This window comes from Arachis hypogaea, chromosome 15 (assembly GCF_003086295.3).
Source record: "Arachis hypogaea cultivar Tifrunner chromosome 15, arahy.Tifrunner.gnm2.J5K5, whole genome shotgun sequence".
In the NCBI taxonomy this organism is placed as follows: Eukaryota; Viridiplantae; Streptophyta; class Magnoliopsida; order Fabales; family Fabaceae; genus Arachis; species Arachis hypogaea.
In genome coordinates, this window is record NC_092050.1 from 153,457,907 (window position 1) to 153,477,035 (window position 19,129).

General features: G+C 34.8%; 2 protein-coding genes across 5 annotated transcripts; one reads left to right on the forward strand and one right to left on the reverse strand.

Moving 5' to 3' along the window:
• Nucleotides 1–1,477: 1,477 nt before the first annotated feature.
• Nucleotides 1,478–1,909, forward strand: LOC140179438 (uncharacterized). The gene has a single exon (XM_072218321.1). It carries the CDS (start codon nucleotides 1,478–1,480, stop codon nucleotides 1,907–1,909), a length of 432 nt encoding a protein of 143 aa, XP_072074422.1.
• A 9,354-nt stretch (nucleotides 1,910–11,263) lies between these two features.
• LOC112751448 (protein DETOXIFICATION 14) lies at nucleotides 11,264–15,326 on the reverse strand. 4 transcript variants are annotated; one of them, XM_025800598.3, is made up of 8 exons: nucleotides 14,652–15,326; nucleotides 13,689–13,796; nucleotides 13,252–13,603; nucleotides 13,029–13,115; nucleotides 12,896–12,952; nucleotides 12,535–12,773; nucleotides 12,223–12,428; nucleotides 11,264–11,587 (listed from the first exon to the last, which is right to left on the reverse strand). In XM_025800598.3, exons 2-8 carry the CDS (start codon nucleotides 13,765–13,767, stop codon nucleotides 11,522–11,524), a joined length of 1,086 nt encoding a protein of 361 aa, XP_025656383.1. In that variant the 5' UTR covers nucleotides 13,768–13,796; nucleotides 14,652–15,326; the 3' UTR covers nucleotides 11,264–11,521. The 4 variants fall into 4 exon arrangements, with proteins under 4 accessions (XP_025656383.1, XP_025656384.1, XP_025656381.1 ...); XM_025800599.3 differs by lacking the exon at nucleotides 14,652–15,326 and adding an exon at nucleotides 14,110–14,240; XM_025800596.3 differs by having other exon boundaries at nucleotides 13,252–13,796; nucleotides 14,652–15,192.
• Between the last annotated feature and the right edge of the window lie 3,803 nt (nucleotides 15,327–19,129).

The window sequence follows — 19,129 nt, forward strand, 5'->3', positions numbered from 1 at the left end:
TAATGGCTTAATAGATATTGACCTCAAGGGTAGTAAGTACACTTGGTTTAGTAATCCTAGAAATAATGTTATCACTAGGAAAAGACTAGATAGAGTGTTATTGAATTAGAAATGGTTGCAAATATACCAGAATGTCACCTTAAGAGCTTCTCCGGCTGTTACCTCGGATCATTGTGCTTTAATTTTGGACACACAGCGGCGAGTTCGGATAAAAAAGGATTTCAGGTTTGAGGCCTATTGGGAAGAGCATGAGGAGTGCAGAGAGGTGATCAAAAGGAGCTGGCAATGAGAAGATGGAAATAGAAACTGTTTGAACCAATTCACAATTAAGAGGAACAGATGCAAAAGGGAGTTAATGGAATGAAGCAGTAAAAAATTCAAAAGAGAAGATAAAGAAATAGAAAGGAAGAAAATAGAACTACATCAAATTCAAGAGTCACAGATGAAGGAAGAGGAGCAAAGAAGGAAAAGAGAATTGAAGAAGCAAATATCAGAGCTCTGTAAACAAGAAGAGAAATATTGGGGGCAAAGGTCAAGGCTGAAATGGTTAAGGTGGGGCGACAAAAATACAACCTTCTTTCATGCGACTACTATTCAGAGAAGAATTAAGAATAGAATTAACAAACTGAGAGATGAGACTGGACAGTGGATTCAAGGGGAAGCAAATATTATGAGATTGGTGGAAAGACATTTCACTAAGCTCTTTACTTCTGAAGGAAATAGGAACCTGGAGGAGTGCGTAACAGAAATTCCGAAAAGAGTCATGAGAGAGATGAATGAGGAGTTAATGGCGATCATCACTGATGAAGAAATAAAGGAAGCGGTGTTTAGCATGGGAGGCTTAAAAGCTCCAGGCCCAGATGGATTAAATGGAATATTTTTTCAACAACACGGGGATATTTTGAGTAGAGAAGTGTATGGGGTAGTCAAACAAATTTTTGGGGAAGGCAGATTACCGGAGGACTTGGGAGAAACTACTGTTGTGTTGATACCGAAAACGAGTCAACCGGAAAGCCTGAATCATCTCAGACCCATAAGCTGTTGCAACTTCATGTACAAGATTGTGACGAGGGTCTTGGTGGGGAGATTAAGGAGAGTATTAGATGCTATTATATCTCCAATTCAAAGTGCCTTTGTAAAAGGAAGACTTATACAGGACAATATAGTAATTGTGCAGGAAGCGTTTCATAAGTTAAACCAAAAAGGAAATCATGAAAGCAATGACGTAGCCATTAAATTGGATATGAACAAGGCATATGACAGGCTAGAATGAAATTTTCTACAAAGGGTAATGGAAGAGTTTGGTTTTAGCAAAGATTGGATCGCTTTGGTGATGAGCTGTGTGAAAAGTGCTAGTTATAGGTTCAAAATAAATGGCAAGCTATCAACCAAGATCATTCCGTAGAGAGGTCTCAGACAGGGAGATCCATTATCACCCTATTTATTTATTTTGGCTGCTGAGAGTTTTACTATTCTCATGGATAAGGCGAGGAAGAAAAATCTTATATCTGGAATTAGGCTCGCTCCAACAGCACCGGTCATTACTCATCTTTTATTTGCTGATGATTGTATTATTTTTGCAGGGGCACAAGAAGAGGAAATTTATCAGCTTATTCAAATTATAAACAAATATACAGAGGCATCAGGACAGAGAATTAACACTAACAAGTCCGGGCTGATATTTAGAAGGCAGGTATCAATACAAAGGAGGATGAACATTGAGGAGATCACTGGAATGGCATCATGGGATGATCCGGGAAGATACCTAGGGCTACCACCAAGATGGGGAAGATCCAAGAATAAGGCATTGGAGTGGATACAGGAGAAGATGCTGGATAAGATGCAAGGATGGAAAGAGAAGCTATTAAATCAAGCCGGAAAGGAAGTCTTGATAAAAGCAGTAATATAGGTGATTCTTGTCTACGCCATGAACCTCATTAAATTTCCCAAATCCTTTTGTAAGAATTGAAGCAGCAATAGCCAAATTCTGGTGGAGAAGCAATGGAAAGGAGAGAAGCATTCACTGGAAGAGTTGGGCAAAAATGACAAGGAGCAAATCAAATGGAGGTTTGGGATTCAAGGATTTAGAATGCCAAAACATAGCACACCTGGCTAAACAAGCATAGAGGATGTTAAAAGAGGAGGATGCTATATGGGTTCGGACGCTAAAGGCTATTTATTACCCAAACTGCAGCCTATGGGAGGCGGATGAAGGAAGGAACGCATCATGGATATGGAAGAGCTTGCTGGAGGGAAGGGATTTCCTTAGAAGGAAAGGAAGTTGGAGTATAGGAAATGGAGCGGAGGTAGATATTTGGGAAGACAATTGGGTGGCAGGGTTAGGAAAGTTGGGAAGAGGCGGGGAATGAGGTATTAGAAAACTGAGTGAGCTGATTAGAGAAGGGGAGGGTTGGGATAGGAACAAAATTAAAGAAATATTTCATGGAAGTGTAGCTGAACTAATAATCAAAACTCCTATTAGCCTGATCAATAAAAAGGGTTATTTTATTTGGTAGCACAGAAATTATGGACAGTATACCGTGAGAACCGGTTACCATGTCGCTAAAGAGGAGAAGGATTCGAGGGAAGAAGGAAGAATCTGCAAGGCTTCGACTAGTCAGGATTGAAAGGAGGTTTGGGAGGCTATATGGAGACTACCGGTGCCACAAAAGGTCAGGATGTTTTTATGGAAAGCAGTGCACAGAATTCTGCCAGTAAATGCGATTCTGCATCAGCGGAGAATTACAACGACGCCCTCATACAGCATATGCCAGAAAGAGGATGAAACAATTGAACATGCCCTATTATTGTGTCCGTGGACTAGAGCAGTATGGTTCGGATCAAGCATACAAGTTGTGCCTACGGCCTATAATGTAAGAAGTTTTGGAGAATGGATGATGGAGAAAATCAGAAGAATAAAGACTGAAACAGGGAGTGAACAAGGAAAAATTTTATGCAAGCTCGAATGTGTTTGTTGGTGCATTTGAAAAGCAAGGAACCAGCATATATTCCAGCAAACAGAAATCAACCCACAAAAGGTAATAATCCAATCAGAATATCTGACAGCAGAATTTCACAAGGCAACACAGGATCTACTACAGCAAACATACCAGAGACAGGCAGGGGCGGAGTGAAAAAGAGGATTACCTGGAGACCGCCGCCAAAGAATAGGCCGAAAGTGAACACAGACACAGCTTTCCACAAGGATACGGGTACGGCAGCTCTAGCAGCGGTAGTAAGGGACTGGCAAGGAAAGGTCATCACTGGGGCAACAGCAACATTCAAGACAATATCACCATTAACAACGGAAGCTCAAGCATACAGAGAAGCACTCATTCTCATTAAGAATCTTCAAATACCCAATTGCATAATTGAAACAGATAGCTTACCTCTAGTTCAAGCAATCAAGGCTAGAACGCCTATAGCGGAAGCAGATGCAGTCATTCGGGATATTTTCCAACTGCTGGACGAGGCTCCAGATGTGGGAGCCACTTGGACTCCAAGGGATGGCAACAAATTAGCTCACCAACTGGCAGCAATGGCAGCGGGGAATAACCTTGGGAGACAGTGGACAATGAACCCACCTAATCAAGTAAGGAATACAATCAGATCAGAAGCAAGTCTCGCATCATGTCAGCATAATCAAGGTATACAGAATCAAGTAATTTAGATTCTAGCCAGCAACATTTTCGTTTCAACCAGCCATCAAGGTTTGCAATTAGAAGAGAGGTTACCTGGAGGGGTGGGAACGAAAACCCGAGACAAGCCATCAGTGAAAAGCAAGGAGAATCTTCGTCCCGATGCAGCGCTCCTACCCACCAACGTTAGCCACAAAGTAGCCTCCGACAGGACACACAAGGATGGAGGAGGAGGCGCGGTCGATCGGGCAGAGTCACAGAAGGTGGTACGCCGGAGATGGGGTAACGATGGTCAACCCAATAATTCAGCACAGGCTTCACGGCAGATCCAGTGGAAGGCTATCGAGGGAGGAGTGGCGCGCGGGTCGGCGATTTAACGGAGGACAGGGGAGGTACATAAGAAACAGACATCCGAGATGAGCCGCAGTAGGGGCCTAATTCAACAGAAAAACCTCAGGATAAGGGAAGCCATAGTCATTGGGGAGAGGAGGAGCTCGAATCAGGAACATGCACCATGGTTGGAAGGAGAAGAACAAAACGGTAGAGAGCTTGTCGTGAAGGAGGGAGAAGACCAGACTGGGTAAGGTTGTGTCCAGGTCGGGCTTGGGTTTAGGTTTCGATGCGGGTCTTTTAGCTTCTGGTGCCTTAGGCCGGGTTGTATGGCTGGTCCAAGACCACGTCCAAAAAAAAATAAAATAAAATAAAATAAAAAAAGAAGGTAAATCACGTGTCTTTTATTTTTATACCCTAGTCTAGGGTTTTGAGTTTTCATTAGCAACGTTTTATTTTCTGTCAGTCTTTTGTTTGTTGAATTTCTTTCGTTGTTTTTTCTTTTAAGCACAATCCCAATACACCATTTTCTTGTGATTTGTGAAAATTATTCGTTGGCAACTTGGCATATTCTTGAGCATAATTTTTCTACAACTAGGCATATCCTTTCTTAATAATTATAATAGTATTTAACAAACATATACATGTTAAATAATTCATCTGATGTTAATTATTTTAAAAAAAAATATATTATCAAATTAACTACTCATCATCCATAGGGACACTTGGTTTCCAACACATGCTTGATGTTTCCCTAATCTTGTATCTACTATGGTCTATGTATGATGATTTTTTTTAATTACTTCACGAAAAAGACGAACTAGAAAAGATCGAAATGATATCCACGTGGTCTTTTTAATTATTATAATTAATAATTAATTTACAGTACACTTCATATTTAAAAATAGATAATTCTAGATACTTCTTTTAGCTTTGAAATGAAGAAATACCTACTCTAGTTTAGATATATCACCAACTCTATCTGCAATTCTACATTATTTAATTAGGTGTGTAAATTCTGATTATTATTTGTAATATAATATTAATTCCTAAAGTAAAAAAAAAAATGAATAATGCATATATATTGTCTCTTTGTCATGTTTGAAGACAAATTCCTTTTAAAATACACATTGTTCCTCCTAATTTAATCTATGTCCTATCTCGAAACAAATCTTACCTTCACCAAAAAATGCCATATTTTTCTCGTATATGTAATATGTGGCCAAACGGGTACGTTCCTTGCATTGTCATCACTTGTATTAATTAAATTAAAAATTTCACTAAGTTTACGGTGCGTAGTAAATTACAATTTCTTATAATAATAATAATAATAATAATAATAATAATAATAATAATAATAATAATAATAAGGGATAAGTATTGTTTTGATCTCTAATATTTAGAGTTAAAATCAAAATCGTCCCTTACGTAATTTTTTATTTAGAATCACCTTTAATGTTGTAATTGATTTTAAAATCAATCTTTTAAATAATTTTTTTTAAATGACAAAAATACCCTTTTTCCCACTATTTCATTCTTCTTGTTCTTCTTCTTCTTCCATTAACAAAACTTAAAATTTCAAATTTTTAAATACAGTTAACAAAATTCAATTACAAGAATTAAAAATATCCAAATTCATCTTCAATTACAAAAATAAAAAATTTATAAATTTAATTACCAAGAAATCAAATACAAGAACAAGAACAAAAATTAGGGAGAAATAAAAAATTTAAAAACAAAAAAAAAAACAATAGCAATCCAGAAATCCAGAAATAAGAACAAGAACAAAACCAACAATAAAAATTAGAAAATTAGGGATTATGATGAACAAATTCATTATTCAAATCCAGATTCAACAAATACTAATAATCAGATTCAATAACACTAACAACTAAAACATTATTCAAATCCAGAAATAATAACATCAAATTCAACAACCAAATCAACACACAACAATGATGAAATCACAAAATAACAAATCAAAATCAGATTAGAAGTAGAAGCAGAAGCACACCAAGAAGAAGTAGAAGCAGAAGCAGAAGCTCAAGTAGAAGCGAAAAGCAGAGACAGAAACAAGAAGCATAAGATAAAGTAGAAGACGAAGCAAAAACAGAAGCCGAAGCAAGAAGCAGAAGCGGTGAGGTGCAGTAGCGAGGCAGCGAGGAGTAGCGGTGCAAAAGCATAAGCTTTCTCTCTGGCTCGCGACGGCAGCTCCAAGTTTCGCCGGCACCATCCCCCCACGCGTCCTTTCCCCTTTCCCTTTCTCCCCTCTCCCTCGTGTCTTTTCTTTTTTTTAATTTTATAATTTTTTTATTAGAATAGGGGTAATTTAGTAATAAAATTAAAAAAATTATTAAAAATGACGATTTTAATACGAAATAAAACATTAAGGACGATTCTAAATAAAAAATTACGTTAGGGATGTAATAGTCCAGATCACCCGCTAGCACGATATTGTCCGTTTTGGCACACAAGGCCTCACAGTTTTTCCTTTGACGATAGGGATGATAGCCGAAATTCTCCACACTCACTCGTCAAAATGCGTCATGCTAGGAAGAGGTATCCACACCCTTATAAAGCATGCTTTGTTCCCCTCTTCAACCGATGTGAGACTTTACAAGGGACGGTTTCAATTCTAACCTTAAATATTAGGGACTAAAATAATATTTATCCCTAATAATAATAATATCTACTATTTAAATAAGGGATAAAAACAGAAATAAGCCAAGGGAGGCCAGAAATTACATAAATCCGCCAACTTGAAAATTTCTTCATCAATCAACCAAAGCACTTCTCTATGCAATTCGAACCAGCTTAGTTCGAGTTGTATTTGTATATAATTCGAACCGAATCAGCTCGAATTGTTTAGCAAAATTCAGACTAATTCGAACCAGCTTAGTTCGAACTAAAAACATAGATAATTCGAACTAGATGAGTTCGAATTATATAAGTGGAAGCTTCCCAAAGTAATTCAAACCAGGTTGGTTCGAATTACACAAACCATATTTCGAACCAGGCTGGTTCAAATTAGTGAGCACCAGACCTGTATATATATGGTTGTAAACGTGAGTTGCTCTCATTAAAGGGGGTAAGATGGCTAGTGAGGAGAGTTTTGTGGTGTTGGTTCACCACAGAGGATCGATTAAGATGAAAACTCGTTCCGGTGTGAAGTTCACCGATAAGGATCCTCTTTGTATTATCATGAGACCTACGACGAGCTACGATGACCTTGTTAGGTCTGTACTGCTGAAACTTGGTATGATTATTTCACGATCGGGAGTGATGAGGACTTACAGGTCATGTTTCATTGTCGCCGGCAGTTTCCAGAAGTAAGGATACCAGAACTGTTGGCAAAGTTGGTTGATGTGGTATCCAGCTCAGGGGGTTCGAACCGGAATACCACCACTTTAGCCACGGCAGCCGGTTCTAGCTCCAGACCTGCTGTTGCTTCTTCTTCTGTCCCTGCGTATGAGCCACCCGTCCAACCTGTCGCCTCACCTTCGTTCGCTGTTGATCTCAACAGCAGTGTAGGCGACGAGGTCGGAACAGGGGAATTTCTGTCGACCTCTTTACAGCGTGCTGCACCGCCTGGGGTTAGAGAGGGATTGTTGGGTGATCCAGAGGACAATGATGTCGAGCCGAATATGATTGATGATGACAGTGGCGATGATATTGGAGCGAGTGAGCCTGCCGGGATGGGAGGTGGTTCTAGCTCTGGAACACAGCAGTATCCACCACATTTTTTCTCTTTGGACTTGGATGCCATGAGGCAGGAGGGGGTTTCTGGGCAGCCTGCTTGATTTGGAGTTAGACATGCGGAAGGGACTGCTGGTCTGACAGAGTTCCAGGTTGGTCAGTAATTTTAGGATAAAGATGGGGCCCTGTTAAGTGTGAAGACTTACAGCATCCGCCGAGGGGTACAGTACAAGGTAGTGGAGTCTGACTATCGCCGGTATGTGGGCAAGTGTTCTGAGTTCGGGAATGGGTGCACATGGTTAATTCGGCTGAGTCTCCGACAGCGCAAGGGCATACAAATCCACTTACAAAAACCACATGCAAAACCACTATCATAAACCGCACACAAAATCACATAATAAACCACTTCTAATACCACCAAAATAAACCGCCAACATAAATCATCAACAAAACTGCATACAAAACCATTAACATAAAACCACAAACATAAACCACCAACTAAACCACCAACTAAAACCGCATGCTAAACAACTAACAAAAATCACTAACATAAACCACCAACTAAACCGCATGCAAAACCTCTCAAATAAACCACTTGCAATACCACTAGGATAAACCGTCACTAAAACCGCATGCAAAACCACTAACTTAGATAAACCGCTAGCACAAAGTTTTCTATCAACTAACCTCGTCGTTGATGACCCCGGCTATATGAGCAACTCCGTCCAACCGATATAGCCTTTCCGGATTGTCCCCCATCGGCTGAGTATTCTGTTCGAGTCTTTGTCGGATCAAATCTGGGTCGTTTTTCTGGGATTTGGTGGGGTATGAGAATGGAAACGTGGTTCGAATGAGGCTGATTCGAATTCCTTATATAGCGGAGACCTGTGTAATTCGAACCAGCCCAGTTCGAATTACTATTCGAGGCAAACTTTGACTAATTCGAACCAACTAGGTTCGAATTACTTGGTGAAGCGTCCAAACGTGTAATTCGAATTCTCCTAGTTTGAATTATTCTCAATTCTAGTTCGAACCATATAGGTTCGAATTACATTCATCACGTATTCCATCATTATTCGAGCTACCTTGGTTCGAATTATGTGTTTTTGTAATTCGAACCAAGCTTATTCGAATTATATAGTAATGTACTTTGGCTCATTCGTGAAGCAATTTTCAGTTTGGCTGATTCATGTTATTTCTTCCCACCGGACTTATTTCCGTTTTTTATCCTTAAATAACCTCATTTGACATTTCATTTTTACAACACCACCCTGTTTCCTTATGACACATCATACAGTGACGTCTGCCGTGTTTAACTGTTTATGGATGATATATATGTGTAGGATTCATTCATTGGGAATATGGGAATAATCATGGCTCTTATGTTAGTAATTGTAGATAATACTGTTAAACAATAATGCATGGTTCGTGACTTGGTGGAGCTTGTGTTAGTGACATCTCACACACTCACTCACATATACTAATCTAGCCAATACTGTTAAAAACTTAAAATTCAAATGGCAAATTCTATCGCATCTACGAGTTATTGTTTAAATTTTGTTTAATTTATCTTTTATAATAAATTTTAATTTTTTAAAAATTATTTATTTTTATATTTTTTAAATTAAATATTAATTTTTAATTTTTTAAATAAATTAAACACCATAGAATTCACCAATTTAAATTTGGTGTGGTTTACTTTGAGATAAACATCTTTATCATTATATCTCATCTACTTAATGGGATAATCCAGGGACAATAATGTTGGTTGCTATCCCTCAAATATGACTTTTTTTTTTTTAAGTTTTGAAGTATTAGAATTGTTAGTGAGGATTTGGAAATGGGTTTAATTCTGATAATTTGGCAATATAAAATATTATTTTATTTTTGTAATTAATAAAAAAATAATATTAAAAAATTAATATTATAACCGTCAATTTCAGCCAACATAATAACATGTTGTCAAATAAATATAGTATGACCTTTAATATGACCTTCACTAAAGATGAAGTTTTTAAAATTAAATTTCAAATATTTCTTTTAATTGAATTTCAAAGGTTCTTAAAATTGTAGAATTTTTTTTCTTATGTTAAATGTTGGTTACGATGTTAGGTATATGTAATATTGATTTACAAAACGTTCTCTTGTTAAAATAATAGTATGAAACTTAACTACATTGTTTGATATTTTGATTGATAGACAATGAATAAACCATAAAAATTAATTAAAAATATTATAAAGTATATATATTAGGTGAATGTTACGGTGTGTAAAAAATGGTACTTATTTATTAATAAAATTAAAAATTAATATTTAATTTAAAAATATAAAAATAAATAATTTTTAAAAAATTAAAACTTATTAAAAAAAATTAAGTAAAATTTAGACACCTAACTCATAGGACGATAGAATTGCCCCACATATTATTGGGAGGATCTTTCATTACCAAGAAAGCGCACTGGGACAAAACATCTATTTTGGCGAACTTATCTACAACCATATTTATCGTACAAGACACGTAGAAAAAGAGAAACAGTCCAAAAAGAGTCAATTAAACAACTCCAATCAAAACTTGTATATTATTGAAATGAGTGGATCAATGATATTATTGTATGGTAGTCTCACACTGTATTAAAATTAAATTGTTGATGATGAATTTCTATATACGGTTGTGTGTATGTGCCGTGCATGGCACTCAGAAACTTGCAGGAATGAGTTGTTCGAGATATATATAGGAACTAGGAAGAACCAAGCTGGATGAACATTAATCTATATGATTATGAAGTGAGTCATCCACCGAAGATAATTTAGATACTTGCTCATAAAAATAGTAAGATTGTAATGAATTTGTATATTTCCAGTTTGTTGCAATTTCATATATATATTTTAATTCTCCTGTTTTGTGGCATGAATAATAATAATAATAATAATATAAAAAAGACTTCTGTTTATAATAAGGCTAAAAATTTTAGTCTTACTGATGGCGTCAAAACCAATTTTGGGAGATAATATATATTACTCGACAGTCATGGAATAAAATAACCTTTTACTTCTAAGTTCTAACAGAGATAATTAATGAAGGCTAAGTAAGCCAACATTTATTTTGTGAAAGACAAAAAGGCAATGTCTGAAATCCAAAGTGAGATTTTGACTTGATTTGAATAAGAAAAATGCTGATCTGGCTATAAAGCAATTATGAAAACATGCATGTGCAATTATTATTCTTGTGTGAAGAAGATGAAATAAAAACCAACTTGGCACAACCATTAAAAAGAATTGAAAAATCCTGAGGACAAGACTATATTGAACTGTAGCAAAAAGACAAAACAGAAAACAGCAAAGTAGATAGTAATAATATTAATTTTCATTATCTACAATCACAGAACTCCTTGTCATTAAAAAAGAAATCAATCATGTAATGTTTTACATTATATAATTAGTGGAAACAAAATAATGATGGAAAAATTTGATAGACCAAATCCAGAATCCATGTAACCGAACCATGACATTAAAATTTCTGACATCTGATTTTCACTCTCATATACGTATACCATAGCTACAATTCCAGTAGAGACTCATATATATACATACACATGTAGTTGCATTGTTAACATAATTAGATATTTAGATCTCTTCACAGTCCATTAACAAAAATGTCTTTAACACACCCAAAAAAAAAAAAAAAAAACTAGAAAAAAGAGCAAAACACACAAAGATACATTTCTAACTCTATTTTCTATTTTCCCACTGGAGGAGTCAGTGAATAAACCGTTAAAATTAAAAAAATAAGAAGAGACTATCAGTACTTGAATAATATCTCTTCCACTCTTTTATTTCTTTCCGGTTTTCTCAAAACTTTATACCAATCCATTATTATGAGTTTTAATTGATCTCTCAACTATTCTCTGCCTTGCTTTTGTTGCCTGCAATAACCAAAAAAAAAAAAAATACAATTTTTCAGCGTTAGTTGTCTTTTATTACTACCAACTTCATTCCACACAAAAATGGTGTTAAAAAAAGTGGCTACAAAACATAAAGGTCGTGATTCGAAGATAACTCATATATATATATATATATATTTAAATCTTGCAAATAAATATAAGATAACATTATTTTTTTCTTTATGCCTGTAATTTTTTAAAATTAGAAAAGAATTATCTTAGAATATATTTTTTTTCTGTTTTTGTATGTATTTCATTCTTTAAATAGGTTTTTTCCCCAATATTTCTATAAGGTAGCTACTCCAATAAAGATTTAATGATTATCATCATGTGAAAATACATCATTTTGACCATTGGATGATAGATTGTAGGGCTTGATTTTATTTGAAGTAAAAGTGTTACCTTTATTTAAAGTGTTGCTAAATAAATAAGTTACACTTTTTAAACAAAAATTATCATGAGAAGATGTTTTTGGCATTTTCATGGGAGTAGTTGCCTTTCTATAATGAGAAAATGATCAAATGAAGATTAAAAATTTCTTTTTTCTGATCTAAGTTTCTATTTGCTTGAACAAAATAATACATTGAAATATAAGTCACAGTAACAGCAAAACTAACCTCTTTCTGCCAATCTGTTAATGCTGTTACAACAGCAAGAATGATAACTTGTACACATGAACCTGATATAATTCCCATCCAAAGCCCTTTAGCTTTTAGTTGTTGATGAAATCCCAAGAACAATGCTAAAGGAACCCCAACAAGATAATAGGCTCCAAGATTTACATAAGCTCCTATCTGCTGAAATCCTCCACCTCTTGCAACCCCTGCATGTATATATAGACACACATACAAAACAATTGAAGCTATATATATGGCTGCATATCCGAATCAAAGTTTCTTTTCTGCAAAACAAGATTGAAATAAACTCACCAGAAAGTGTTCCCATTATGCTATCTGCACTAACTGACATGCAAAGAAGGGGAACCATGCTAGCAACATAGTCCACAACTGCCTCATCATTGCTATAAGCATATCCAACTATGTTCCGGAAAAAGATGAAGAAAGTGCTGACAATGAATGCCTCTGCAATGCCTATTATCACAACCACTCGAACCGCCCCTTGAGCCGACTTTGGATTCCCTGCTCCTAATTCATTTGAAACTCTTGTACTGAAAAACAAATTCAAGATCATGCAAATATTTAAATATACCTTGTAATTTAGCAGATTATTAGGTGACATCATAAGAGCAATGCTACATAATCAGAATGAATTCAACAGAATGCTACAAACCTTGCAGAAGCTCCAACAGCATAAGGAATGAAGTAATGCAATGTAGTTATGTTAAGGCTGCAAGCAAGAGTTTCATACAAATTAGAAGATCAAATCTCGAGTTATATTACTTTAGCAACTGAATTCCACATACCAGACCGAAAGAACCGAGGTTTCGAGTTGCGGATTAGGCAAGAGTCCAGCAAGCAACGTAAGCAGCTCAAATGACCACCATTCAAAACTAACACACACACACACAAATGAAAACATTGAAATTGGTTCATGATATGAAGAAAAAACAAAAAAATAGACGAATGACATTTTATCAAACACATGGGATGCAAAACAAAATGGTTAGTCACATGAACAATATTTACCAAAACATGAGTCCAGAGGGGATAGCATATTGGAAGAACTCTGCAATGCTAAGCAAAGCGTTTCTAGAAAACACAATCTTGGTTTTTGAACAAGCCGAAGAATACTGGATATAGAAACCAAGAGCGATAACATTGATCCAATACGAAATTCCAATGGCTAACGCGGCACCAACGTGACCCATCCCAGATTTAAAGACGAGATACCAACAAATAGGAACATGCATACAGAGAGATGCAATTGAAGTGAAGACCATGGGAAAGATCATACTCTGAGTCTGGAAGTAACGGATAAGGGACTGAAGTACCGCGTAGCCGAAGAGCGCAGGAATCAGGTGTATGCAGTAGGCCCTTGCTGCATGAGAAATCGCAGGGTCTTGACTAAACAGCATGAGAATTTTATCAGTGAAAATCCACATCAGAGTTATTGGAACACAAACCAAGATCAGAGTGATGATTGCACAGCAGGTATAGTTCCCTAGCTTCCTGAATTCTTCTGCACCATACGTTTGCCCGCATAGTGTTTCCAATGCACCAGCCATCCCTAACTGCAATCAATTTTTCAGAAAGAAAAGATCATGGTTATGTTAATCAACAAGAACATTATGCACACCAAGTGTTTGATAAAATAGCACAGTAGTTTAATGGAACAGGCTTATGCATCAAATCACTTCCATGTTAGCCCATAGAATATTAGATTTTAATGTTCCAAACAAGAATCAATTAGCTTAACTACAGAAATCTATGGTTTCCCATTTTAATCTGGGTTCTGATAGGTTATGGATAAATTAGCTGTAGAATTAAACCAAGCAATTCAATTAATGATTATTATAATTAATCATGTTAATACCGTGTACTAACCGATCAAAACTAATGCCCTCTCTCTAACAACTAGAAACCACCATTTCTATCCTTCTCGAGTAGGATCATCGCCTCAACATTGTAACGAGCTACAAGACCTTGGAAGAATCTTAAACCATCACCACAAAAGTTAGCTCATACGACGAGAGAGTCCAAGTTCTTGTAAGACAAACTCTCCGGGCAGAAGAGTTTGTCTTACTCTCAATAAAAACACCAATGTAATGAGTTACAAGATTTTGAGAGACCTGTAACAGACATATACTTTTAGGTATTGGTTCTGGGGTAGTGGATCCTCTCCTGTGCTTAATCTAATCATTTATTACTCTCTCTTATTTATTTATAGTCCCACTTAAAAGAATCAAAGACGAGAAATTACACTATATCTTGTCAAGTGTTAAAAAAGCTGGAGAAGATCCATTTCTTCTCGCGAGACTCAGACATATACTTTCTTTTTAGAGAGGGAGTAGAAGCAAAAAGTTTCAAAAGAAAAAAAAAAGAAAGAAGAATGCAAGAGGATGGAGAAGGAAGAAGAGATTACATACAAGGACACTGAAGCCAGTAACTTCGGCAAAAGAGGAAGCAATGGCAACCCCAGAGAAGGAAACAAGAACACCAAGGTGTCCCACCATCATGAGTGAAACCACTTGCAGAAGGTACTGAGACACCGTGACAGCCACCATTGGTGCCGCCATGGAGCTCACCCTCTTCAACTCTTTCAAGAATGCACTCTCTGATGATACTACTCCTCCATTGATACTCTTTTTCACTAGTAGTGGTGCTGCCACCTCTTCTTTATTATTAAAACACACCTCTCTAGTTGAGTTCTCCATCTTCTTCTAATATGCACCAAAAAACACAACACTGTTCATCCAATGAGAAGAGTATGTATATATAGCTATAGGAACCAACAGTGGTTTCTTCTACCTCTCGTTTAACCTTATATAACAGCAAAAAAAAAAAAAATTGTTTGTTCTTGGTTTTATGTATATATTAGTGGTAAATTAATCAGAGGCTCTAGAAAATAGCATATATAATTATATAAATATATCACGCATGCTTCATGAACAAGAAGGAGTGAAAAAAAAAAAATAGAAGCAGTGGTTTGTGTGACTCGCTCTCACTTATCCTTAGGATTTTATGACATTAAATTTGTCTGTATAGTAAATTAAAATGGATAATTATCTTTGTTAACGGACAAGTATAAGGTTTCTTCACTCTATTGGCTGGTTTGTAATTTGTAAATATATATATATTTCATGTGCATGTTTTTTTTTTTTTTTGGAATATTAGGAGGAGATTCGAATTCGCAACTTTTAAACGAGCATAAAAAAAATTATAGAGTAATAAAGTATTGTTTTTGTGTCTAACGTTTGGGGTAAATTCTATTTGTGTTCCTAATGTTTATATAATCCTATTTGTATCCATAATGTTTGTAAAAGTGATTCAATGTTATCCTGCCGTCAATTACACATCATGAGCGCTTTAGTTTGAGTTTTAAAAATCTCTTCTTGAAGTTATAATACAAATATGTGAGATAGAATTGATGATCCACTCTAAAAAATAGCTCATCAAAGTTGAAACTAATTCCTACAACATTTACATAATTCACTTTTTTAGGGATATAATTAAATCTAAACACAAATAGTGGATATAATATTAAAATCGAACACATCCAATTGAGATCTAATTGAAAATGAATACATTCAAGTGAGAATAATTAAAAAATATAATCTGATTTGTTAGTATAATTAATAGTAAGATAACATTGAATCACTTTTATAAACATTAAAGATACAAATAGGACGATTTAAACGTTAGAGACATAAATATAACTTATCTCAAATATTAGAAACAAAAACGATACTTTATTCAAAATTATATTATTTGAACTATAATTTATTGGCTATACCGTGCGTGTTTGTCTAGTTACAAAATTTGATTTTGATTTTTTTAGATTATGAAGATATACTATGACTACATGAGAGGTAGCACAAGATCACATCAGATTGAAAATAATAATAAAATAACAAAATGAAGACATAAGATAAAACAAATGGGAAATAATTAAAAACATAATGACGGAGATTGATGACAATTTCCTAGCAGGGTTCTAAGGAAAGAGAAGAAACAATTATCAAAGCTGTTCAACCGTGTGCATCGTAAAGTTCTTTCACTTTTTTTTGCCATAAATTAATTATCGTAATCTCATCTGAGTACAAGTTAAAATTTGATACAAATCCTTACCCCAAAATAATAAAATAATAATTAAAAAAAGAGTGATAGAAATCATGCTAATATTATATATATCGGATGTTATAACTTATAACATTGAAAATACTATTTCAAAATTTTCAAAAATTACAAATGTTTATTAGAATGTTTGAATACTAATTTTACGCAACATATTTATTTGGATATAAGATTTTCCTTAATTATTATATTAAAATCTTTAATTAGATACGTGAGAATAATTCTATATATACCCAACTCAGTTTTAATAAAATCTGATTATGCCGATTGACTTGATTCCTCAGTTGCTTCAAATATTGAAGTTTAGTTTTCCTAAATGATGAAATTAAGTTTTGAATGATCTATTTTTAGATGAATTATACTATGCAAATTGTAATTTTATCTTCATCTATTTGTAATTTGATTAATCATAAATGTAGGAATTTTTTTTAGGGAGACATTGAACAATCAAAGAAGATTTATCTGTTAAGTTACAAAAAAATTAGCAAGCTTAAAAGTTCAGAGAATTTTGGTATTCGACACGTAAAAAACTTTAATTATGCATTTATGATGAAGGTTGGATGGGAGCTGATGGGGAAAAAAAAAAGACAATTTTTGAGTTAGGATGTTGCGCTCAAAATATAAGTGTGGAAATAATATCCTTCCCAATGTCAATAGAAAGAGCAATGCATCAAACCTTTGGAAGGAAGTTTGTTCTGCTTGGAGTGATGTCAAACGGAACACAACATGGCGTATAGGCAATGGATCAGAAATAAATTTTTGGGATCACAACTGGGTTCTAAAATTAGGCTGGCTCGACCAATATGCAACGCAGGTAATAAATACTAATGTGTCGAACGTGTCTCAGAATGAATTCCTTTCTATTTCAGGTGGTTGGGATGAAGAGAAATTGAAGAAATGGCTACAAGAAGAAGCTGTTGGTCGTATTCTTGCTATTGCACCTCTCTCGCCGTGGAAAGGAAGCGACCGTATAGCTTGGGAGTTCTCCTCATATGGCACCTTCAGTTTGAAGACAGCCTACAACTCTCTCGAGGAAGATCCATCACTGCCAGACTAAATATTCAAGTTGGTTTAGAATTAGAAAGGGCCGGAAAGGATTCGTGCCTTTCTTTGGCTAGTTGCCAATAATGCTATTTTCACTAACGTCGAAAGAAGAAAGAGACATTTAACTACAAACTCAAGTTGCCTAAGATGTCATTGGAATGAAGAGACCATTTTACACGTTCTTTGTGACTGTCCTTATGCTAATTTGATTTGAAAATCTTTATTTTCTAATGATGATGATAGAAACTTCTTCAGGTTAGATCTTCGTGATTGGCTTATAAGTAACTTGAAGAAGAAAGAGACTTGGCAATGCTTGTTTGGAGTTGCTATTTTCTCAATTTGGTTTTATAGGAACAAATTAGTGTTTGAGGGATTAATAACCCACCCAACCAAAGCTGTGATGGCCATTAAAGTTCGTGCGGCTAAGACTCTCAATGCTACCAGAAGAGAGATTGTGCCGAGAAAACCGAATCCCATTGCTAGTGGCTTGATTAAATGATATCTTCCTCCTGAAAATGTTACTAAAATTAATGTAGATAGTTCCTTCTTCTCCTGGAACAACAATGCAGCCTGTAGTGGAATTTTTAAGTATCATTTGGGTAGATTAATCAAATATTTTTTTTCTAATTTGAGAAGTTGTTCGATCACTCATGTTTAATTGTGGGGCATCATTAAAGGGATATAAATTGCAATTGCCAATAACCTCTATGACGTTATTATTGAAACTGATTCTCAGAAAACTTTTAATTTTGTTAAAGATGGTGTTCCTTCTTTATTTACACTCTTGTGCACCTCTAATAGAAGACATAAAAATTATTGCCAATCGCATCCAGCACATCAACTAGTCTCACACACATCGTGAAGTAAATTCTTCGGCTGATCTCCTAGCAAAAAAAGGACAAGAGCTTCCCTTTAGCTTGCATATCTATGATGTCTCTCCCTTACATATTTATTATGCTTTTAAGTTTGGATTATTTTAGAACTTTTAGGCTTAAAAAGTCTTAGTTGTTTTTTTCTTCTGCCTTTTCTTTGGGGTCTTTGACCCCGTTGTCCCAAAAAAATATCATGTTTTAGAATCTACTATTTTTATAATGGGATGACTTGACTTTATTAATTAAAAAATAGCAAAATTTGGATAAATGTTAGATAGTGCTAATTTAATTTTTAATTTATAATTTATAAATTATAGTAAAAAAAATAATGGTCTCTCTCGATATTGCCAAGGTTGTTTAGAACTTTTCGAATATATAATTTTAACTACCTTAATGAGTATATGGACATAATTCAGATGTGTATGTGCGCATAACTGAATATGGCACTATAAGTTGTCCAGATTCAATTACTCATTTGCAATCAGTTTTATAATAATAATAATAATAATAATAATAATAATAATGTTATATGCGAACTATAAGTTCGATGATTAAATAAAGTCATGGTTTATTATCATTAATATAACAAATCCAAAAAATACAGAAAGAAAGTTTCGGTAGTCACATATCTTGTACTTAATGTATTTAAGTAAGAAATCAAGAACTAATAATAAGTGTGCGTTCCTTTAAAACTTAATTAAAAGGAGTAATGTGAGGCCCTCAAAACTGATAATAAAGTATATGACCAAATAAAACTCCATAATCCTTGAGACACAAAATAAATCCAGAACTTAAATTCCTACATTATTATATATTGTTTACAATAATCTGGCTTTAATTAGTGTAAATTTATA